This window comes from Micropterus salmoides, unplaced genomic scaffold (assembly GCF_014851395.1).
Source record: "Micropterus salmoides isolate LMB-PRFRI ecotype aquatic unplaced genomic scaffold, ASM1485139v1 Ms_hic_scaffold_3901, whole genome shotgun sequence".
Taxonomy (NCBI): domain Eukaryota; kingdom Metazoa; phylum Chordata; class Actinopteri; order Centrarchiformes; family Centrarchidae; genus Micropterus; species Micropterus salmoides.
In genome coordinates this window covers 1-24,484 of record NW_024043264.1, presented here as the reverse complement: position 1 = coordinate 24,484, position 24,484 = coordinate 1, and the positions used below count along the sequence as shown (strand labels likewise).

Below are 24,484 nucleotides of genomic sequence, written 5' to 3'. Positions count from 1 at the left end.
CTTTGTACCTTCGCCCCACTCCCTGTCTTTCATTTTAATTAAACATCTTTGTTCCACATTTTACTACTATATAGCAAAAATATATCTGTTGATATAGTATTTTTTGCGTGGACCAGATATTTACGTATACTTATAAACTGACATTTTTGTCCTTTTAAAAAAATGTTTGGGCAGTGGGATTACAACTGAGCTGTGTTGTGTGTTTGTCTATATGTGTGCGTATGTGGCGGAGCCAAGACACTAACTGCTAACTGTTTGCTCATCTCCGCAGGGCAACATCTGTTCGTGATGTCGATGCTGAGACACAAACCAACCTGGAACTAAGACAAGGGAACCACATCACACAAAACATGGCAAGTCCCAGTACTCATCCTCAGTACTGTTTATACTCATTTGTCAGTTGAGTTACTAATATGTGGAAATAAACGTTTGCATGCACGCAACTATCCTAGTACGCTAAAATCTTTTTGTGCTTACTTTTTTTTTTATTGTTCATGCTTTCAATGTATGATTATCCAAATTGTCTGTCTTTTTTTCTTTCTATGTTGGTAGTCACATTTTCTTCTGTGGTATCCCCTTTTTGCTGCAGGTGGATGCAAGGTTGACGCCACTGGCAGCGATGGGGCTGGACCGAGGCACTCTAATGCATGAAGGTCTTCGTCTCCATGGTGGGGTTGTGTACCCAGGGATCAGAGCACTGTCAGCAGAGAAGAGCCGAGAGACAGCCACCCTTCCCCTCACTTATAATAGGGATGGTCTCCCAGAGCTCCTCTACAAGCCTGATGGCCCTTTGGACAGTCGTAAGCCCACTAATGGATATCTGGGCCTCTACAAGGGCACCCCTCCAGGTCTCCCCAAGCCTATGCTGGTTCCTGGAACTGGAAATGAAGGTCTAGGTTTGGAACGCCGAGTAGGACCTGGAGAAAAAGCTTCTGAACTGGGCTTGGCAGGTGCTGGTGGCAGCTACCTCCGCCTGCCGTGGCTCAACCCCTACCCCGAAGCAAGCATGTATCCCTTCATGGACACATCCAAGTATGCGGCTCTTAACATGTACAAAGCCTCCTTGCTCAGCCAACCCAACCCTTATCTTCCCCAGCACCTGGCCTACTCTTCTCTGTGTGCAGCCCAGGGAGGCAATGTTAACCCTGCAGCAGCCGCTTCTGCTGCTGAGAGGCTCTACTATATGCCCCCCTATCCTCCTTCTCCCATCTCTTCTCCCCTTGTAGCACCCCCTATGAGGATTCCTGCAGTCACAGTGGCCCCCACATCACTGGTACACTGCCAGGACAAGGGGCTTCCATTTGCACAGCAGCTTCACCAACCTTCCCCTCATCCTCAGCACCATCAGACTGCTATAGACAGGGACCGGTCCCCGAGCAGGAGCAGCAGACCAAGCAGACCTCCCTCAAGGAAGGGCTCTAGCAACAACAATAACAACAGTAGCACTAGTGGCACCAGTGGTGGGAATAATAATAGTCTGCCTACTGATTCTTCTCCTCATGCATCTTCTCGCCTACCCCAACCTCCCCCTCCTCCTGCTCTCATTGATAATTCACTGGATTTACAAAGGCCAGTCGTTAGGTTAGGACAACCACCCTCCTCTTCAATATCTGCCTCATCTACACAGTCCATTCCCCATCCATTCTCTGTGAGCAGCATGGCATCAGAGCAGCCCTCTCCTGCCCGGCCCAGCACACACAAATCTAGGCCAAGAGATGTGGCGCCTGAGCACAGAAGTGTAGGGGTGGAGAGGAGACCCAGTAGGTCACCCTCCAAACCCAATTTTGAGCGGCCAACTCACCCACCCCAAGCAACCAAAGACTCAGCAGAGAAGCCCTTGGATTTGTCTGGGAGAATACTGGAGTTTGGACTGCCTCCCAATGGATTCCAAGTTAAGATGGACACTATAGCACCAGGGGCACGTTATGGACTGCCCTCTAACCGAGAGCTCCTAAAGGAAAACGTGTCCCTCTCACCTTCCTCTCACTCTGTGGTCAGCAGCACTTCTTCAAAGGTCCCAGAGAGGCCAGAGATGATTAGCACTTTACACTCCTCCTGGGTTGTACCTAGCCCGTCTCCTTCCCATGCACAGCACACACCAGGCTTGCCCCCCTCTCCAAGGCCTAACACAGACCTGAGCCTTTCACAAGCCAAAGGCTCCTCACCCTCAGTTATCAAACACAAGGGTCTGGAGAGAGTACTCCCCCAGCAACGTAGCTCATCCTGTCCAAGGATAGGGGATCCCAACCATACTGTTTCCTCCTCTCAGCACTCCTCTCTGGTCAGCTCCAGGGCTCTTTCTCCCAAACCCAATGGTGAGTGGGTCAAACACAGCCCCAGCCAACCAGAACATCCAGCAGCCGTGGGCCACCACAGAGAAGGAACAGAGAAGTCCTCCCAGACCACTAAGAGAGGTGAAACGACTCCAGAGGTGTCATCATACAAGAGGCCCTGTTTAGAGAATGGTCACCCTCCTGGCCACCTTTACCTTCCTCAAAGCGACGCTTACCTGAACCACAGTTTGGCCTATGCCAATAGATACCTGCACTACCCCATCCCTGATGGCATGGCACTACACTCCCTGCCAATTGCAGGGAAAGGCCCAGTCTACCATCACCCAGTATTGCTGGGTAGCAACAGCCTTTACCCAACCCACTTGGCAGCAAAACACCCTTTACCCTACCACAACCTCCCAGGTGCTCCAGGAGGGGAATACCTCACTTATAACTCACAGGAGATGGCTCATCCCCTGATGCAGACTCGCTCAGACAACAAGCCGCCAGAAAGGGGAGATGCTACTTTGAAGCCCCGGGGACAGGAGAAATCTCGGGGAGCTGTCGAAGAATGTGGGGGCCACAGAGATCACAACATTGGAAGAGAGACGAGCGAAGGAAGCCAAATTAAGCCCAATAGGGAAGCAGGAGCACAAGGACAGGGTGGCAGTCAAAGCAAAACCCTCTCTTCCTCTGTAACATCCAGAGAAAATATTGTCTGCATTGACCTTGTACACTCTGACACAGATATTGAGTCTACCCCAACAGTCCACAAACAGCCCTCTGCTGAGATCAGCACCAAGGTTAACCAAAATGAATGTTGTCATAGTAAACAAAATCTGACAAAGACTGACTACGAGCCAAAACACCAACACCACCTTTCCCATCCCTATTCAGTCCACTCCAGACAGAGCCCCATCCTGAAACCCAATCACACTGATAGACAGCCAGAAACTCCCTTCGGGAAACCAAAGGTTGTTCGGGACACAGGCTGTCCTGGAGTGACATCTAGAACATCCACAGCTTCTCCAGGGCAGGTTGCCCTAGCAGAAGATAGCCCTGAAGAACAGAGTCCCAGCCCTGACCCTGGAGATCTCGACCAGAGCACCTTGCACTGTGCCCGCACATCTGGGGAGCGCAGCTCTGGTAAGGACAAACAGGGCAGAGACAGCCGAGCGCTTCACCTTACTCAGCACTGCACAGATGTAGTGAAGGAAGAGAAGGTGTGTGAGAGGGAGACTGAAAAGGAGGACAGTATTGTTGACCTTGGGGAGTCTCAAGGAGAAGGGGATGAGGAAGAAGAAGAAGAGGGTTGCCAGACTTCATCTAAAGGCTCTCGTAGATCCAGTCTGGCCAAGAGGATCGCTAACTCCTCAGGCTACGTTGGCGACCGCTTTAAATGTGTCACCACTGAGCTGTATGCTGACTCCAGCAAGCTGAGCCGTGAACAGAGAGCCCTGCAGGTAAGGCCATTAATGTGTGTGTGTGTGTGTGTGTGTGTGTGTGTGTGGGTGCGCGCGCCCGCATATGTATATACAGTACAGGATATATTGGGCTGAAGTTGGTGGTGGGCTGGAGAGAGGTCATTATGACAGATGTTTTTATATGTGCAGACATTTCAAACATACTTTCAGCTCTAACATCCACACAGGAATAAACCCCCAAGGGCCACTGTCTGACTGTATTCCTTTGCTGCAATATTCAGAACTGCCTGTAGAACGAACCCTGCATGAAATTGGCGTACTCCGCATTTACAACACAGTACAGAATAATAGAAGTGCTGTCATGCTACTGTCCTAGCCATAGGCTTGACCCTCCCGTAGTTTATCATTGTCTTAGTGAGCTGGTGCAAGGCCCTCTATCAGGGAGGGTAGTTCAAAGGTTAACCAGGGCTGCCATCTATGTTGATTAGTGAGCAGTCATTGTAAAGGTTATTTCTGTGCGTGCGTGTTTGTGTGTCCGTACGTGCTTGTCCTTGTGTGACTGCCTGGGGGCTAAAGCATGCGTTAGTGCTGACTGTGCTGTAGAGCCCATATACTGTAGTTTCATAGCATGACTGTGGCAACCTCACAGTTCACACTGCCTTTGGCTATGCTTAACCCCAAGGTTAGGGCCAGTGGAGGGCTTGCAGTGTGCTTAAAAACCAGCAGCTGCCCTCTTTGGGGTTTCTCTTATGCTTTCTGCATGCCCCCACCCGCCAGTCACTATCCTCCCCTAACCCTCCTCCCCCTGATGGCCTATGCTGCCCTGCCTGGTTGCTGCCCAAGTACATAATTCTCCTCACCCCCTTGGCTAGAAGACCCTCTTCTAACACACATCACACGATATCTGTAAATGCACAATTATAGCAAAGTCCCCTACACTTGGCCATCATCCCGTCATTCATTTCAGGCACTGAGCTATTCATTTTAGACTGTTATATCTGGTTCCTTATGCTCAATGTTCAGCATAGAAACACAAACAAACTCTATTCTGTGTTATCTACTGGCTCAGAGCGCAGATAGGTTAATAGGCCGCACGTGTCTGTATATGTTGTGAACGCCTAGAAAACTGTGGTTTTGTCTGTGTCATGCTTGTCAATGCACAGCTGCAACACAAAGCTATCAAACGCTCTATTTCTGGACATGTAAAAATTAGATGTGGAAGTCTCTTTGGGAAAAAGAAATGAGACCGCTAAAACTGAATTAGCGTTATCAATCATGCTTAGAATGAACATATTGTTTTGATTATCTTCAAATTTGTCATTCATGCAGTTCAGAAATTATTTGATAGTTTTGATGCAGTGTAAATTGACCTGTTGAGTCACTTTAATTTGATTGTGTTATTTTGTGGGATTGTGGCTGACTATTGTGTGTAAAGAAACATGTGGAGAACATAAATTCATTAAAAAAGATGAAATGATGGACAGATATATTGAGCCCCCCCATTCTAATTGCTTAGATGGAAGTCATATCACGAGAGGGGAGTAATATAAGTCAACCTGCAGCTAACTGGGAGGTCAGTTCTTTACATTTCTTATCACATCTGCCTCTGATGGGCTCTGTCTCCTTTGTACTCTGTACCGCTGCACACTCCTTTCCCCCCACTCCTTTCTTTCCTCCTTTTCATCTCCTCTCTCTGCCTCAGGGCTTAGATGTATATGTTTCCTAGCCATGTTTATGTTTCAGGAAGGGAGATGCCAGAACTTAAGCCCCAGAGCGCATGGACTCACAGTGGCTGCAGTAGTCTAATCTGTGTCTTGATGCCATGCTTGTGATTTATCTGTCTACCTTTTTGTCCTGTGTGTGTGTTTGTGTGTGTGGGTTAAATTTCTTTGCCATTTTCTTTGATTTTGAGACAGTGTGATTTCTGACGCAATTTTTGCTTCTGTAGCTGTTGAGGCCAGATTGAGGCTTAGAGAGGTGTGTGTGCGGCGTGGGCAGACGATGAGTGGTTTTCATGGGTTTTCTCTGCATCTGTGTGTGTGTGTGTGCACAGCGGGCAATGATGCGGTTCTCGGAGCTGGAGCTGAAGGAGAAGGAGGGCGGCAGTGTGTGTGTGTCTGCCTCGGCAGCGGCAGCAGGACGGGAGCTGGCAGACGGCCAGAGCAGAGAGCGAGCGCTGGAACACTGCCAACACACCACCAGGCAGGGAGAAAGGGAGGGTGAGTAACCCAGCACCACACACACTCATAATGCGCGCACAGACACACACATGCACCCACTCTGCAAATGAACACTCAGAAAAGGACACACACAAACAATAGGTGCGCGTGCACACTCATGCACTTGCAGCAAATGCTGAGGCAAGACCGGGTCACTCTTACAAAAAAAAGACACACACTTCCACACAGACTCAACACACACACATGCACTCTTACACAAGCTAGGCAGCGCAAGCGAACAAGCCAGTGAGAGAGACAGAAAGGGGGAGTTTTATTTTCAAGAAGTCTTTTGTGCTTATCTGCGCGGAGAGACGATCGAGAAGGGAGGGCAAGAGGAGAAGGAGGGGCAGAGATTGGCTGAGTGAGAGAGAGAGAGAGAGAGAGAGAGAGAGAGAGGGAAAGCGGGGGGAGACTTAGTGGGTTAAAGCGGATGGGAGAGCGCAACGGAAAGAGGAAGGGGGGTTAGTTACGTTGGCTGGGAGCCCAGCTGTGTGTTGGAGCGAGGCCGTGGCTGACGTGTGAGCCTAATTATGGCATGGAGAGAGACAGAGAAGGAGAGGGAGTCGGAGAGAGAGGAGGGGGGGGTCGAGTCACGCTCAGTGTGAGAAGGGCGTGGTGCGGTCATGCCGTGGGGGTTTGGGGGGGGTTGGGTCGCCTGTGCAGGATGTTTTCTTGCCTCTGCTCGCTGGAAGTGCGAGCAGTTGCACTGAACCCGTCAGCCCGCTGGCTCGGCTCACATCAGATTAAAAAGTCTTTACCCCATCAAAGTTTTACTGCCTGTCTTTAAAGCAGAATAAAAGCTGGCTGGTGTTTAACTGGCATTCTCCCTCTGTCAATCCCCTGCCCCGTCACACCCCCACCCCTTGTTTCCCTGCTCTCTTTCTGTCTGTCTGGTTGGTTTGCGGTCTGTCTGTCTGTCTGCATTCTCTTCCCGTGAGTCTGTCTCTTTCATCTTCTGTTGCTTTTTTGCCTGTGCCCGCCCCCACCTCTCTTTTCCATCCGTCTGTTTCTGCTTTGCTCAGGTGTCCGGCCGGCATACGCAAACAACAGAGTTCCAGTTCTCCAGAGGTGTGGGGTCCAGAAGGAGCCTCTGTCCCCAGGGCATGGGGCCCAAGATGGGACCAGAGGTGCCAGTGAAGGGCTAAAGGATAGAGCCAGGAAGGTGATGAGGGAGTCTGAAGGAGATTATTGTGTGCCCCCAACTTTGAAACCGGCAAAGGGGTATACTGAGGAGAATGCCAGCCCTGGCTTTGGACCCACCAGGAAACGCCAGCTCTGCCCCAAGGCTGAACAGGACGACACGGACAGAGAGGAAGTAGACAGGCTGTCCCACCCAGAGAAAAGAGCCAAGCTTTCAGGTGAGAATTTCTAGAACCTGCCCTGTCATTCACATGCATCTTCCATTTCTTTAAACCACCCCCCCCTCTCTTCATCTGCTTTCCATGCATCTCTCTAATTCAGCCCATTTTTTTCCCTTCATCCTGTTTTATGCTGAGCCCTGTCTCATCCCTTGTTCCCTTGCTCTTTAAAAAAGAAAATCTTTCTATTCCTTTTGTCGCTTCCTCCTTCCCAATCAATTCCACCTTAAACCCAGTCCATCCCAACCCCCCTTTTACCACTCTCTGTCCCATCTTTCGCTCTGTGTGGCAGCCAGCTCAGAGAAGTGTTTAATCCTGCCTTTGAGCGGAGCGCGAGAGAGAAGCGAGGAAGAGGGACAGCCATTCTCTCTCTTTTCTTTCAGCTCTGCCGTTCCTCCACTGCGCTTACCCACCCTCTTCAAAGCTGCTCTTTTCTTCTCGTTTCATCTCCTTTTCTTTTTTCCCCTCATCTGTTTGGGTTCCCTTTTTTTCTGGCATGCGGTATCACGTTTGCTCTCCCCGGCGCTGGCAGACGAGTCAAATACCCTCCTCCCCCCCCCTGTGAATTTCAGGGGGGGAGAACTCTCCCTGTGCTTCTTCAATCTTTATTGCTTTGTGTCTTCACCTTGATTCTTGACTTCTCTTCCCCTACTACTCCTCAATATGTCTATTTCACATCCAGCTCCCTGCCTCTTGCGTGTGTGTGTGTGTGTGTGTGTTAAATGTAAGTCTTAGAGGGGGTTTTATAAGCCATAAGAATGTAGTGATTAATGGCATTGTTTCTTTGTGCTCAGTTGTCTGTAGTTTGGTATGAATTTACATAAAATAGTTTCGTGCATTGCAGAAGGTGAGTGGTGTCTTTGAAAGGGTGAAAACCTTTTCATGTCCAGATGTCAACTCATTGGCACTTTGAAGTGTTCTGAACTGTTTTTATTTATTTTATTATTTAAGCTTGCCCACAATGCATTTCTGAGTTTTTCCATTGGGTTTTTGATAAGTAATGGGTAAGAATGTTCTTATCTAATCTTATAACTGAGGTGAAACTTGAATGTGACCAGAATATATATTTTTTTTATATGCCATCAACCTGCCAGTGACTGCAGATGAAAATGAGCCGGTATGACTGAATTCGGCACATTTACATGATGGACCCATGTGCTCGTGTTAATTAATGTGCATTGTCCCTTCTTGAATAAAGTAAACAAACATACTTGTTAATTGTTATTTCAAGGCACCGTTCTAGGCAATATAGCTGTTTATATGATATGGCAAACAATAGTAATTATGTATTTCTGTTGTCTGCAGATGAGCGTGAGCAGGCCAGTGTTGATGATGAAGAGGATGATGACGAGGTGCGGAAGCTCAAGGTCTGCATCGAGTTGAAGGGACTGCGACTCAGCAAGCCCTCTGCCGGCACAGCTTCACCTGACGTTTCCCAAATCAAACAGGAGAGAGCGTGGCCCCAGCCCCGCTTGGTAGCCCCGGCCCAGAACCCAAGGGAACGCAAGATCAGGGCTAGTGAGCCGGAGGACAGAGCCGCAGTGCAGAGAGCCGAGATCAACAGGAAATGGGGCTGCGAGAAGCTACTTAATGGTAAGAATGAACCGCCAGCCGTGCAAACCGCAGCTGTATCTTTGAGTTCAGCTAGGGTAACGGAAATCTATCTTTGGCTCACGTTTCACTTTCTTGTTGAGCAGTCTGTGTTGGGGGGGATTTCCCGTGAGCCTTCAGGGAGGGGGCAGGGGAAATGAGGTAGGGGATACTTCCTCCTGCCAGAGGAAAGGCTGGGGAATCAAACTGGACCTGGAGACTAAAAGCTACAATGCTTACCCCCCCTGTGGTTTTGTGCTTTTTGCTCAGCTGGTCTACAGCGGACTCTGTGAGAGCGATGAAAGTGCGAATGAGGGAAGTGGCTGGTGGAGATTTGCGTGGGCAGGTGTAGTGTGACTAATGTGTGATCAATGATTTTTCTCTTTCTTTTTTCCCCTTAAGACCGGTCACGGGGAAAGGGAGGGCGGGGAGTGTGGGTGGGGTGAGGGTTGGGGGTAACTTATTAAAACCAGGGCTTTCCCTTATTCATGTGCCCAAACCGAGGCGGAGGGAGGCACAGACGAAGGGAGAATAAAAGAGCAAGAGAGAGATTAAAGGAAGTGAAAAAGCAGGGGAGATTTTGGTTTTATGTTTCCTGCAGGAACCACAGGCCTTGATTGGCCACTGATTATTAAAAAAAAATTTCTCACCTTTTTTAGATAACATCGCCCTGGCAACAGCCGTGTTTTACAATGAACGTGGTTATTCCGCTCTGTGTCAGTCAGGGCTGTGGTCTTTGTTATTTTTCTTAATTTTTTTCAGGATTCCACTAATCAGATAAAATATATTCATGTATGTTAAGAATCTCATATTGTAAAAGTTTTTTTTTTTTTTTTTCCCAGAAACAGACTTTACATAGAAAGTGCTTGCTTATTTAAGCATCGGTAAGCTATATCATTTCTCTTTCCTCCTCATTGGTTCTCAGCCTTGGACTAATTTAATGGACTGTTTATTCTAAAAGTTCTATTGTAACACAAATCAGACCTATATCACATTCTTGAGTAGTTAGAAATGCTTTCCAATGATCTTTAGGAGGAAATGTATTTCCATTAAGCTATTAAACAGCATTTTGACATTGTGGTTTCAAGGGCAGGTTTTTATTTTTCGTGTAAATATGTACTATAAGAGGCTGAAACCAGACAGTGCCACATTTGTTTAAGGAGATTACTCATAGCAGTGTCCTTGCTGCAGTGAATGAGTGCACACAAGTCACTACGGGGATGTTTATGTGAGCCTGTGTTGTACGTGCAAGTGGTGTTTGCGTGCCTGTTTTCATTTTATTTATTTATTTTTTCCTGTGCGAGCGAGCAAGCATGCTGCGCTCCCAGACAGCTCTGTGCACTCATTAATAAACCAACAGAGGGTGAGAGATGGCCTTGCAATACCTTCCAATCCTCCCTTTCCACTGAGGTCTCACACTATCAGCCGCTCACTCTGCCTCCCTCTTTCCTCTCCTCTTGCTCCAGGAGTAGCTACTTCTCCCCTTCCCCCGGCCAACTGAAGGACAGAGTGCAACCACTGGGCCCCTTCTCAGGTGACCGTGGCCTCAAGGAGCCCAGGAGGGGCCCCCCCTCCCCAGCCCCAGAGCTGTCTGTGGGCGGAACCCCTCCCCTCAAACCCCGTCGCCATAGTGACACGGACAAACCCAAGGGCAAGCGGCCGTGCAAGACCAAACACACCAGTCAGCGGGAGCGAGAGCGGGAGAAAAGGAAAGAGGCCACACCTAACAGCCCAGGCCAGCGTTGTGTAGCTGATCTAGGAGCAGCTGAAGATGACAAGGTGAGTGCTGATATGGTGTCTGGGCATGATACGGGCGTCTGGATGTTTGTAGCAACGGCGTCTGTTTCAGTATGCCTGCCGGCGCCTCTGATTATGCAGCTGGGGGAGAGAGGGAGGGAGAGAGGAAGGAAGTATGTTTACAATGTTTAGAGGGCTGCTGGAGCTTTGACCTCTTTGTGCCCTTAGCGGCTCCCTGCGGAGCGCCTGCATGCATGTGTGTTTGTCTCTGGCCTTAATTGTCGAGCGTGTGTCATCGGTGCTGTTTTTGTGTGTAGGTGCGTGCCAGGGATGTGAGTGTCTGTGTGTTTGTGAGCATTCCTGACATAACAACAAAACCCCAGAGCAATTATACATCGCACTTAGTGCCGAACACAAGGCTGCACACACTCTCTCTCACATAGTGAGGAATGTGGCGGCCGTGGTCGAGCGTATGAAGCGCCCGAGTTGAAAAGAGGGGGAAAAAAATAAGCATGGGGAAAAATTGAGGGGGGGGGAGGCTAGTTGTTTTCCGCCCACGCTGCTCTCCTCCCCTGCTCCTCCTCAGCCTGACAGCTGCTTCGACATGGAATTCCACTGAGAGGACACACACACACACAGAGGCAGGCAACTCACTCTCTCGTGTGTTGCACTCTGAAGGCTCTGTTGGTTTAGCGGTTAAAGAAAAGTGGCGTGCCAACCTGCAGTGTTTGTGGCGTGAGCAGTTGGTGTGAAAGTCGTGTGAGTGTGTGGGTTTTTTTTCAGTGATGCATGGTGTGTATTCCATAGACAGTAATCATATATGAACACAGATTTTGTCAATGAAAATCGGTGTATATTTTAAGCTATATGTAAGGGGTATACAAATTAGTTAGATTTGAAAAATCATGTGAGGATAAGAACATTTTTTGAGGAGAATAAACATAGCTTTATTGAAAATATGATTATTCTTTTTAATGTATTTTGGCTGTATAGTAACCATTGACAGAATGTCATAAACTTATACCAGTTTTGTATTTTCCACTTCATTGTTTTGTCAAAAAAACAATTATATGTTCATGTGAGAGTATGCACAAATATGCACAATGCCATATCGTGTGTGTGTGTGCGCGCAGATGTCTGTGTGTATTCTCCATGTGCCCTTGACTGTCCGTGTGTGTCTCTATATATGAGAATGTGTGTCTCGTCTGCTGTGTAGCAGTGTGTAACACTCTCCCTCTCTCTAACTCTCTCTTCAGCTGAGTGAGCAGCGTGGCGCTCCGAGGAAGGGAGCCGCCTCTCCTAATCATTATCCCTGCTCTCCAGTCAAGCCCTGCTCCCCCGCCACACTCTGTCCGCCCTCCCTGCAGCCCCAGGTGAACGACCGAGCTGGCGGTGTCCCACCAGAGCCGGCAGGGGTGTACAGGACCCCCCCTGCCGAGCCCCCCGCGGTGCGTCCGATCCCGCCAGAGGCTCGTCGGCTGATCGTGAACAAGAACGCCGGAGAGACTCTGCTCCAGAGAGCGGCACGGTTGGGCTACGAGGTAATAGGCTTCGCTCAAAGTCATCCTCCCTCCTTATCGCTTTCCCTCTTCACATTTTACACTCTTATACTTCATCTCTTCCAAATCTTAGCACACTCTCTCTACTTAAATTGAGCTCATTTTCTTCCCCTACTTTGTTCCTGTCTGTGACTCGGGCAGACATAGCTCGATTCTTTTTTTTAAAATTGTCTTTCTCCATCTGATTCCTCTCTTGCATCTGTCCTATTCTTCCTCTTTCTAGCTCCCTCTTTTGCTTTTTGAATCATTTACTTCTATTTCACCCTTACTCATGCTTTGTTCTCGCCGTACTCCATCTTTTTTGCTCCTCTTGCCCGCTACTCGCTTTCTCTCTCAGGTTTCCGCTCTCTCCCTCCCCCCTCTTTCCTCTCAGCACTCTCTTTCTCTTCCTCTCTTTGTGACTCAGATTGTCGTTGGCACCCCTCCTCCTCCTCCCCTTCCCCGCGAGCGCACACAGTCCCCTCGCCTCCCCTCCTCTTGCCTCGCTCCGCTCTCACATCTCATTAATTTTCTGTGAGGCGAAGTGTGACACACACTCTCACACGCAGGCGCACATGCACGTGCGTGCGCAGACCGCATGAGGCATTGGTGGGATCATTATACGGAGACTGATGCTCACTGATGCTCGCTCTAGCATCGGAAGTTTTTTTTCTTGTGTGTAGCTGCAGATGATCGTTTCTTCTAAACCAGATCCTCTCGTTCTCCACACATACAAGAAAGAATGAAACTAGTGTATATTCTACTGAATCTCTCAACTCCCAATGCTCTGAAAGCTTTTAATTAAAGTTGGATGGCCCGCTGTCTCTTTCTCCCACGTCCCTTGTGTTTCTTTTCGTGATACTGAACGTTTCTTCCCCCTTTTTAGACAGATTTTACAAATTCATTTATTGATCCAAGTGGTTTTAATTCCACTTGAGCTGATGATTGTGCTGTATGTGTCCACTCTGTTTCACTCACCTTTTGATGCGGTGTGTGTGTGTGTGTGTGTGTGTGTGTGTGTGCGCGCACATGATCATTTTAATCACTAGCAGAGGCATCTTCACAGAACTGTAAATAGATGTGGGTATCTTTTGTTGCTCATTAACTAGTTGCTTTATGGTTGTGTGTGTTTGTTATACACATTTATGATGATGAGTGGTGTGTGTGTGTCAGTCATTATGCGTGAATGTGTGTGAGTCAGGGTGGGAGAGAGCAAGAGTGTGAATGAGAGGTAAGCACTGGGAGTATAATCGCGTTCTAATGGCCCTCTAATGTGCCGTGGTGACTGTGGTTAGCAGTGGCGGCGGCTGTTTTTCTCCCTCGCGCGCGCGCACACACACACACACACACACACACACACACACACACACACACACACACACACACACACACACACACAGGGTGCAGCGCAGCAGCAGGGTTCAGTCAGCCGTGCTGGAGAGAAGCTGGCTTGTCTCTGATTTATGCGTCTCCCTCGAACGTTTTTTTTTTCCCCCCTCTCTCCTTTTTTTTCATTCCCCCTTCGCATTTTTCTCTTCCTGCGTTCCGCGTGTGGAGAGGGAAAGATGGAGGAGGGGGGAGAAAACCTGAGACTACACAAACAAGGCGCTGACCGCTGCGCAAACAACACCCCCGCCTTCCCCTCCACCCCCCCCTTTCTTTCTCTCTCTCCCTCTCTTTCTCTCCCTCCCTCTCTCAGGAAGCTTGTCTCTCACTGCCTGTGTGTGATAAGCCTGGGGCAGACCCCTGGGGCTCCCACGCACGCACGCACGCACGCACACACGCATGCAAGTACGTGTGCAGACACACACCAATTTATGCACACTGCCCCACACACACTTGCATACAAGCCTGTAGACGTACAGAGCACTTGTCTCACGCTGGTGTTTTAGCGCCGCAAGCACTGGGCTTATCACACTGAGGCAGAGAGATATGAGGGCCTGAGAGACACAGGCATACACACACACACACACAGCGCTCACATGCTGATTACAAGCACACACACACAGAAATACGCACAGTGAAACACCCGTTATGACCCAATAAGCACATGCACAGGCATCCTGACGTGTTCTTCTCCATATGCTGCACAGAGCGCTGACTCTCCGCACTCACTGCTGTCACACACCCCCACAGACCTGCACATGCAAATTCAGAATCGCCTCATGCACACACACGCACACACACACTCACAGCCTATATGCTCACTATAGAACCGGTTGTTACCCTGAAAGCACATGCACAGACATCCCTTTGTGTATAGACCTGCACATGCAGGATACAGAATCACGTCATGCACACATGCATGTAATTTAAGACACGCACAATGTTCTGTGCTGTTCCTGATGCCTGCCCGACACTGTGCATATTTCATGTTCGTTTAGTTTTGCGATCCGTGCCTCTGCACACGAAAGCCCACTCTCTTTCTTCCTCCCTCCCCTCGCTCCCCTTTTATTCTCTCACTCTCCCTCGTCTGCCTCCCTCTCTGAGCATTTGAAATGGTAATGAGGAGAGATTCTGCGGATGTCTTCATCCCTCTCCCCCTCGTGCCGGGGCTCGGGGGGCCCCTCAGCTCTACCCATTGAAAGCTCAGATAAAGGTGCAATCTGTCATTTATTCTCCTCACATGAATCACTTCTGATTTTCCTTCTCAAATCTATGTATGATCCAAGCAAAGACAAAAACTAGATTGCATTTTAAGTGCCCAGTCAGACCAGCATCTATGATACCAACGTTTTGGACCAAAATTACAGCAATTTGTGGATTTTCTTGTGGGGACAAAGTCCACACTGAACTTTGGCTCACAAATTTGTGCCTTTGGCCAATAGCAAACAGTCGTGACAGTGATGACTTGAGGAAACCGAGACCCACAGAGTCCAAAATTAAGGAGGCTATCCTATATGCTGTAATTAGTCTGCTCTGTCTCCACACAATGGATGATACAAATACATCCCCTTGAATTAGCCTTTTTAACTTGTTATCCTGTTGCCAACGGACCTAGCTGGCTTTCTAATTGATTGTTAGCTGACTGGTAGCAAGCCAGCTAGCATCATGAGCTATTTTTACTGGCGGGTGCCATCATCATAGCATCAGGCTAGCTACTGTAGTGTGCTAGCATTTAGCGCCAACCACAGTAACTCATTAACTAGCCCCACGTGTAGTCACTATGTCACCAAGCTTTCAGCAACTCAATCACAAGGACATTTGAATATATTTTGTCATGACTTTGTGGTATGACCAGGAAAGGCTCAGACTGTGGTTTCCCCTAAATGAAATGTTTTATTTGGTATGTAGCTGAGCTTTAATATGCAAAACAGGTTATTGGTTGAGGCTGGAGGCATTTATTGTGAATGAATAATATATATAAAAAAATGGCTTTTTTAAATTTATCTTTGTTGTTCGGTTAGCTAATAGCATGTGAGTGCGTCAGTGTGAGATGAATAAACTATCTGAGATCAGAAGATGTGATTCTCAGGCTTCCTCTGTTACCCGAGCACAGTCATTCAGCAACAGTCTGGCTCTTATACCACCACTCTCACATGCAAACGTTTCACTTGTCTAGGCTCGCACCAACTTTTTTACTGCATAGACTGTTGGCTCTTCATCACACAAGGAAAGCCACTCATGCATCACCTGCACATGTGATAGGCATTTTTACACACACACACACACACACACACACACACACACACACACACCTGTTCTACGTGAGGAGTATACAAGGCATCACTGCAAGGGGTTAAATGTCTGAGTGATGCATTGATTGCAGGCGAGCGCAGGGAAGCATTCTAGAGAGGGAGATTAGAGGACGGAGGGAAAGAGCGGGGGGGGGGGGGGGGGGTTGTCTCATTTTACTGCGGAGGAGTGTTTGCACGTGTGTGTGTGGCGGGAAGCAGGGGCTCTTGTGCTAAGCTCCTTGCTCTCTTCCAGCGATATTAAACACGGCTTCAGAGGTTTAGCGCTATGCCTCCTCCACAGCCACACACATACTCATCAGCGGCCCAAAAATACACACATGCACACACGCACACACACTTAGGCAAGATGCATATCAACACTCTCTCTACCCGTCAGTCTCTCTAACACTTGCTCTCATTCACTCACACACATGCACAAACACACAGAGCGAGTGGAATCCCCCAGAGGGGAGCTTCGGCACGGCGCTCCTGAATCTCTCTCCAGCAGGCAAACAGAGTGTTGGCAGTGAGCGAAAACCAGTTGGAGCGTTGTCCCACTTCCTCTCGTTTCTTGCTCACACTTGCTCACTTCTTTTCTCTCATCCTGCTTTCCATTTCTTCTCCCCCTCTCTTCATTGTCTCTCCTTCCTCCACAGCTCGACCCTCACTCCCACCCCACCCCACACACATACAAACACACTTACTTCGCACCACCACCACCCACTCTTCACCCCTCCGTTTCATCTCTTGTTATTATCAGCTGCAGCCCAGAGGACAGCCCCGGCAGATTTCATCCACAGATTCATTAATCTGTCATCTGTTGGGGTGTTGCCTCTCGCTTCTCCCGTTCTTCCGCCCTCTCTAGCCCTCCTCTCATCTCTCTGTCAGTCTGTTCTCTCTCCGTTGCCTGCCTTTCCTTTCCTCTTCCTCCCTCCATCCGCTCTGCACTGAAAGAGAGAGAGAGATAAACACTTGGACTAGACGGCAGGCTAGAATTAGCATAGAAATGGAAGTTTGGAGTCATTCCCCAGGTTCAGATGAGCAGCTTTCCTCCCCTCTGCACAGGACTGTTAGCAGGACAGAGTGTATCTCAATGTATGTGAGTCATGCCTTTACAAATATTTTATATATATATATAAATTACTGTCAGTGTTTTCTGTTTTTTACAAGTCTGCAAATATGTCTGCCCAGTCCCACACTAAGTTGAATCTTCCACACAGATACAAACACATACCCACAGTATTGAAACACACACTTGTCTGACTCGGACAGGCCCCATATCAACACGCTGATGCTGCTCCAGTCCAATGAGAAACAGTCTGACTACTTAGTGCTGGATGCCCAACTGTCGCAGCCCTAGACCAGAGAAAACGTTTCCAGCTCTTGAGCGCCTCTCTCAAATCTCTTTGTTCCGCTTCCATTACACTGTGTTCAGAGCCCAGCCATCGTAACTGGCTGCCACAGTGGCGTCCAGGCCCAACCGGGGCACACAGACACACAGTCACACACACTCGTATGTGCACGCGCAGGATCTGGCAGGCTAAATACAGTTGAGTCACACTTAGTCTCCTCAGTGTGTGTTGGCGCCATCTCTAGTATTATGGAGCATTTGTGTGTGCATGTGTGTTTGTCCAGCACAGGAACACACTCAGTTCCTCCTTTCCCTAATTTCTCTCCCACAGGAACTGTAAAGGAAAGGACTGTTTGCAAATGTGTCTGCTCTTTCTGACTTGTGTGCTTGGTCTTTTTTCCTTGGGTCGTTGTTACACATGCACCCATACATAGAAAATATCAGACGTTAAACTCTACTTTCCCTCTGTGTTTGCTCTCTTTAGGAGGTGGTACTATACTGTCTGGAGAACAGAGTATGTGAGGTTAATCACAGAGACTACGCCGGTTATTGTGCTCTCCACGAGGCATGCGCCCGCGGCTGGCTCAGCATAGTCCAACACCTGCTGGATTACGGGGCCGATATCAACTGCAGTGCACAGGATGGCACCAGGTAAACAAATACACTCATTCATATGCATGGAAATCACAGAAACGCCTGCTTACATAAACACATCTCCTATGCACAATGCAAACATGATCATGGCATGTCCTTACAGGGAAAGCCAGGGCTTAGTCATCAATTAAGTCACTTGAGTTTGCTCATAACACAATGCCTGGGACTGGTTTTGTATTTGCTTGGTTAGAGCAGTGATTTGACAGATTATCTGCAGTTTTAAATGGGGAAATGCTAGTGCTTTCACTGCTGTGTTATGAAAATTTACAGTAGGGGGTCTGTTCTTGGAAACTGTGCACGGGTCTTAAAGGTGCATTGTGTAGCAGTTTAGCTTTTATCAAACTATTACCAGATTTGCACCATTCGTAATATTACAGTACTGAGGTTTTTTTAAATTTATGTCCTGCAAAGTCAGAGTTTAGAGGAAATGTAAAGAGGGCAAAAAAGTGTGTTCTCTTATGTTTCACCGAGTGGCACACTGTGCCACTAAAAGTATCGCTGTCAACATTTGATTTGAGAAACTACTAGTAACAATACTAAATAATCAGTTCAATCAATAATAAAGAATCAGTTATCGCCGTTAATTTGACAGTAATATATATATGTGTATATATATGTATGCATACATCTTTAACCTCTGTCCTGATTTTGTGGCCATGTTGTCAGTGCTGTTCCTGTTTGATCCTTAAATTAAAATGAATGTAAATTTGTGTGGGTCTAGACCAATTCATGATGCTGTGGAGAATGACCACCTGCACGTGGTGCGGGTCCTGCTGTCTTATGGCGCTGACCCCACCCTGGCCACATATTCTGGCCGTGGCCTGCTCAAGATGACCCACAGCGACAGCATGGAGCGTTTCCTCACTGGTAAGATCCCAGCTGGCTTTTCATAAACACTGTTAAGCCAGGGATTTAGAAATACTGAGGTCATTAGTTGCAATCCACATACAACGTTCAGTCCACAAAGTCCCTTTGAGATCAAACATAATTTTTCCCCTCCTTCAGTCATCACGCTCATTCAGATTTTCAACCTGAATCAAAGTTCCTGGATACAAAATAGAAGTGATGACTTGGGGATTTGAGGACTTCTATTTTAGTCAAGCGTTCCCTTGCAAGCGATGTCAGCTAGAAATAATGGTGATCTTTTATTATCCATGAATTAAGATAATAAACATCCAAGTACTGAGAAGCAGCAACTGCAAAGTACACACATGCATCTATAGATGGCTGGTTTTGTCATGCAAACAACAGGCATACAGTTCCAAACCAACCCAAATCCTTAGATACAAAAATACAGAGGACATAACCTTTGTCTTAAATCTAAGAGTCTGATTTTATTGCCTAAAATTTACAATACACTGCTGTTATGCATTTAACTGTTTTGCAATAAGTGCAATAGTATATATAAAATTGGTCTAGAAAGTGGATATCGAAGTGGGGCAAGGGTAAATTGTAGAAAAGATCGGTCAGCAACCCACTTCAAAAAAATGCTCCAGTCTTGGCTCATTCACTGTTTGCTGTTCTTTCAATGCAATGACCTCTGTGCAACCTGTTCCTTCTCTGTAAATCCTCATCCACCTCCTCACAATCGCTGCTACAAGACATGCCCATCTCAGTCATTCCGTCCCACTACCCCTCCCTCGACCACCTGTTAGAAAGGGAGTCTCAGCCCGCCGGGGTGCGTGCTGCTGCCTCTGAGCTCCTCTATCTGGTTACTTAGCAACGCCAACTGTGTTTGCTCAGCGTACGTGTGGAAATGGGCTTCGCTCTGGCTGGAGACTCTGCTTTTGTATGCGTGCATGTGAGCGCCTGAGTGTGTCCTCTCAAACGGCTGCCACGCTAGAGTCTGACGTGGTTTGTATTTGGGGCGTTTGTGTCAAGAGGGCTCCTCTGATATTTGTAATTAAGAGACAACAGGACCAGTTTATGTACAGGACGAGGAAGTGAAAGCACGCACATGCACACGCTTCCTGTGTAGCCAGCTGCTTAATATTACATGAGCATCTAACTAGTTAAACCTGATGATCTGAGATACACGAGAGAGGATTTAGTAAAAGAGACAGGATGCAGGAGAAGAGATGGTAGGTCAGGGTGAAAATGAACAGGTGTGAGTTCACGGTCTGCAGAAGGGTGAACAGGTTTAGTGCAAAAGGGAGATTTATATGTAGATGGCTGGAAGATGGTGTTGAATTTTGAGAAGAGCTTGGATGGATAGATCGATGGCTGCTAAGATTGACAGAGCTGGGAGAGAGGGAGATCGAGCACCGGAGAAAATGAGCGAGAGCGATTTGCTGCCCTCCCTCCACCTGGTCCCACTCATCTGGAGGCCGTTAATCCCTCCAAACACACGCCAGACGCCCCACGCCTCAGTACTGGCACAAAGCCCAGCTCTCTGTGTGTGTGTGTGTGTGCGCGCGCGTGTGTGCGTTAGCGCGCGCGTGCTGAATACACACTTTGCTCTCGCTGCATGTGCTTATGCAGCTCCTCTCTCTTATCTCTCTCTCTCTCTCTCTCTCTCTCTCTCTCTCTCTCTCTCTCTCTCTCTCTCTCTCTCTCTCTCTCTCTCTCTCTCTCTCTCTCTATCTGTCTATATGATGTGTGCGCGCACTGTGTGGTTCTTGTTTGATTCCTGGCAGCCCCGCTCTGAACTGAGCCAGCTCTAACCCAGCGGAGACAGTCGCTCTCCTCCCTGTGGTACAGCCGCTGGCCCCTGACCATCAGCCCTCCCCCAGAACATTTGCTCTGTTTGTTTCTCTTTTCTCTCTTGACACCGCCCTCCTCCTCCTCTTCTATTTTACTATGCTCTTTATCCATTTTTCTGCTGTAGTCTTAAAGGGCAATGGTATTTGCTTCGTTGCCTGACCTCAGGGCTCCAGCTCTTGAATAACAGGCTTCGCTCTCTCTTCTCTCCATAGATTATTTTGCTGACCTTCAGGGCCGCACAGATGACGACCCAGGGCTTTATTGGGAATTCTATGGCAGCGCTGTGTGTGGTAAGTACTGATCAGCGAGTGTGTCTGTGTGTGTTTTAGTGCGAACAAAGTCTCTATTTTTAAACCTCTTCATCTACTGTAGCTTTTGAACGATAAACCTCTGCGTATTTTTTATGATAATGTGGATGCTCACTAAAAATTATTCATGTGTATTTCTTTATGTGTGTCAGAGTCAAGTGAAGAGGGCGGTATCTACGACATCCTGGCCGACCCCCGGGCCCAGAGGATGAGGACGAGGATGATAAACGGGAGGTGTTTGAGTTTGAGTTCTCTGACCGCCCTCTGCTGCCTTGCTATAACATCCAGGTGTCCCTCTCCCAGGGGTGAGCTTTGATCTCAAGAGCAGGCAATTGTTTAGATATTTTTTTTCCTCTGTCGGCCCTCATTCCTAAACATTGGCTGATTTCTTCTTTCAGGCCCAGAAACTGGCTGCTACTGTCCGATGTGCTTCGTCGGCTGCGGATGTCGGCTCGCGGTTTCCGACAGACCTTCCCCCACATGGAGGTTGTGACGGTGGCAGAGGCAGAGTTTTACCGGCAGGCCTCTCTGTCGCAGCTCTTCTCCTGCCCAGAGGAGTTGGAGGGCTTCCAGCCGGATAGCAAGGACCTGTTGGACCTGGTGGAAGACAGCGCTGAGCTGGCCGCTCTTCTGGGCTCCACACTAGAGTGTCTGGACGACCGCTGGGACCACCCGGGGAATAAACTGAAGGACAAAATAAAGGCTGTGGGCAAGTTGGGCTCATCCTGACCCCTGAAGCCAATAGACCCAGACCTTGATCCTTACCGACTGCAGTTTTCTTTAAAACCAACCAGGGGTTATGATGATATGCCTTAGCCTGACCCTTAGTTCCCATGCTTCGGCCCTGCACTGTACAGATGGACTGACTGGCTGCCGAAACGTTTCATCCGTTAACTGAGGATCAATACATTTGTGACTCCATAGGCTTAATAATGGTCTTATTTTTATAAATTAATATATGTATAAATAAATAAATAAATATAAAAAAAATATATATATATATAAATATCAAGTTTTTTGTTTCTTTCGGACGTTGCTCATGACTCCCCTCTGAAAGATTTGTGTGGCAACAGTGTGTATTCGTGTTGTCAGCGATTGGATGGAGTGTGTGAGCGCGCAGCACATTGTGCCTGTGTGTAGCTGTACAGGATAGTACTGAGACTGTGCTATTGAATATGGTATTTGTGTTTATAGGAAGCACATGATGTCCTGTTTTATTTTTTTGCTTTTCTCTCCTCAGACTTTAGCGCTCGCTTGAGCCTCAGGGGCTAGTTTGTTGTATCTTTTTTTTAAATGTTCAAATTTTGCTTCCTGTTTAGTCTGTAATTTAACAAGCAAAACTACAAAATTGTTTGTATAAAAAAGTTTTAAGATAATGTTGATATTCACCCTTCGGCACAGAGCTTGTATATAACAAGGAGGCTACTGCAGTAAAGTAATTTTTGGTGTGTTCATTTTTGTTTTAACTTTGTAATTAAAATATCTCATAATTTGTATTTATATTTTACAAAAGAAGTTGCTTTAAAATAAATATACAAACTGCAAGAGGAAACGTCTTTTGTGCCTATTTTGTCAATGTTGAATTAGTTTTTAGACTGTCCCATCAAATTCAATCTTCTGCCTGTCATAGAGGTGTGACAAACACAATCCTACATTGCCATCTCTTGGAATATTTTTGTAGTGTAGGTGTCATTCATTTATTATATTTCTGCAGCCATGACTGAGCAACACCTGAACTACCATCTGCTGATGTTCTATGTTGAAAAGCTTGTGGCTTGCAGCGCCCTCCACTGTGCAAAAACTGTTTTTTAGATGGTAAATTTAATGGACCAATGTCTAAACTGTGTGGGTGTTGTATTTTTTTTTTAATCATACATTTTTTTTATTGGTATGATCATTCAAATTGAAAAGGCCAGGATACCCACATTCATATTTTATATGAATTTGTTTTGTTGTCTGCATTAAGGTAGGATTAAGGGCAATGTGTGTGTGCTGTGTTTCAGTATTTGGTAATTTACTGAAACGAGTACAAATAGTTGGGAATATGCACCTCTTAATTGCAAAATTAACTGAAATGATAACCGCTTTAAGGTAATGATATTACTGGGTCTTTTAGCTCTGTGTCAAAATATAGTTTAAATAGGATGTCTAGTGATGCTCTATATATTTTCCTATATATTTTTCTTTTCTTCGTTCCACCAAAAGATCAAAACCCAGAAAAAATTAATCCAACTAACAAATATTGTTGTAACCAAACTGATATATTTTATTATCCTATTCCACTGACTCTTATTACTGTCAAAAAGCATAAATGAGCCACACTTGTAGTGAGTCATGTGTTTCTTCACCATTGGCACTCTAGTTTGATTGGAGTCATTCCCGCCTATGCCATCCTGCAACCAGAAATACTAACACAAAATCCATGGCTTGAAATAGTCCTCAAATAATTCTCTGTTTACTCACATGTGAAAACTAAAGTGCCCAGCTCATTTAAAAAATTATGAGGCATTTTCAATACAAAACATATTTGGGACAAATAGAAGTTCTGGATTTCAGTGGCTGTAAAAGACACTCACAGTCCCACGGTCTGGGAGGCTCTGAAGAACGCGCACAATGAGCAGCAGTGTGTCAGCATGACGATCTGGCTGAGCTGCAACTAAAATGGTGTCTTAAGTAAGGGAGAGCCTCACAAGGCAGATAGACTCCGAACTGAATTCCCAACTAGCCTATCTCTGCAGAGTGGGTGCAAAGAGATCCCTGGCAGGCTGCCAAGAGCAAGGGTGGGGGGTCTTTAGTTGATCCACAAGTTGACAATGGAGCTTTAGAGAGGGAACCTAGTCCCTCAAGCCATAAATAAACCCCTGGAGAAATCCTCTGATGAAAGAGAGAAAGCAGACTAAAATCATTATCATCTAGCTCTAGGATGATCTTAAGACTTCTACGTTGAAAAGATTTTCTAAGAATGTGCAACATGAATGCTTGTTTTGTTTGGCAGCAGAGTTCAGAGAGCTTTATGGAGTGAAGTCAGAGCTTTAGCTGCTGTCTCCAGGCAGAGAGGAGACGGCCCAATTCACATCTCCAGGTAAAGGTCATGGAGTGACAAGAGACTGTCAAACAGCTAATTGAGATGCTGAAAAAAGAAGAGTTCAGCCTCACAGACCTTAGTTTCTCAGCCCAAACACTGAAGTCATAGAGTCATATTCTGAGGGAGAAGGTGCAGGAGGGTCACACTCACCCTCTCAACAGCAGAATGTAGTTTTAGATATAAAGGAACATCTCTGAACATAAGCCTCTAATAACCAGCTATTATGGTTCATAAATGGACATTATAAAGGTGAAAAAGTGTAAAAGTAAAAATTATTTTTTGTGCTCTATTTGGTTGTTACTGTGTGCCGAAACCTCTGCTCCAGTCCACAAACAGACAAAACCAGTTTAGGTAAGAAATATATATAGGTTGTTACACACCATACAAAGAAATGATAGTTTGCCAACTCCTAAACAAACAAACAATAAACCACACTCAGTACACAGGAAATCCATAAGAGGCGAGGAAATGAAACCACTTAATTTATTGGAAAGTCCTATTTAGGGGCAATGATATTAATTAATCATTATTTGAATTAATTCGTCTAGTCAATTAAATGTTGGAAAA

The 24,484-nt window shown here is 47.0% G+C and overlaps 1 protein-coding gene across 1 annotated transcript; it reads left to right on the top strand.

Annotated features, from left to right (window-relative positions):
- The first annotated feature begins 267 nt into the window (after positions 1–267).
- Positions 268–22,378, top strand: LOC119885075 (BCL-6 corepressor-like). The gene is given in 15 exon segments (XM_038695315.1): positions 268–353; positions 590–3,736; positions 5,214–5,270; positions 5,751–5,916; positions 6,939–7,274; positions 8,580–8,867; positions 10,331–10,354; positions 10,357–10,643; positions 11,858–12,142; positions 17,652–17,818; positions 18,543–18,688; positions 20,737–20,814; positions 20,985–21,023; positions 21,026–21,137; positions 21,231–22,378. Coding segments are annotated over 15 exon segments (5,466 nt in total). The 5' UTR covers positions 268–350; the 3' UTR covers positions 21,562–22,378.
- The last annotated feature ends 2,106 nt before the right edge of the window (positions 22,379–24,484 follow it).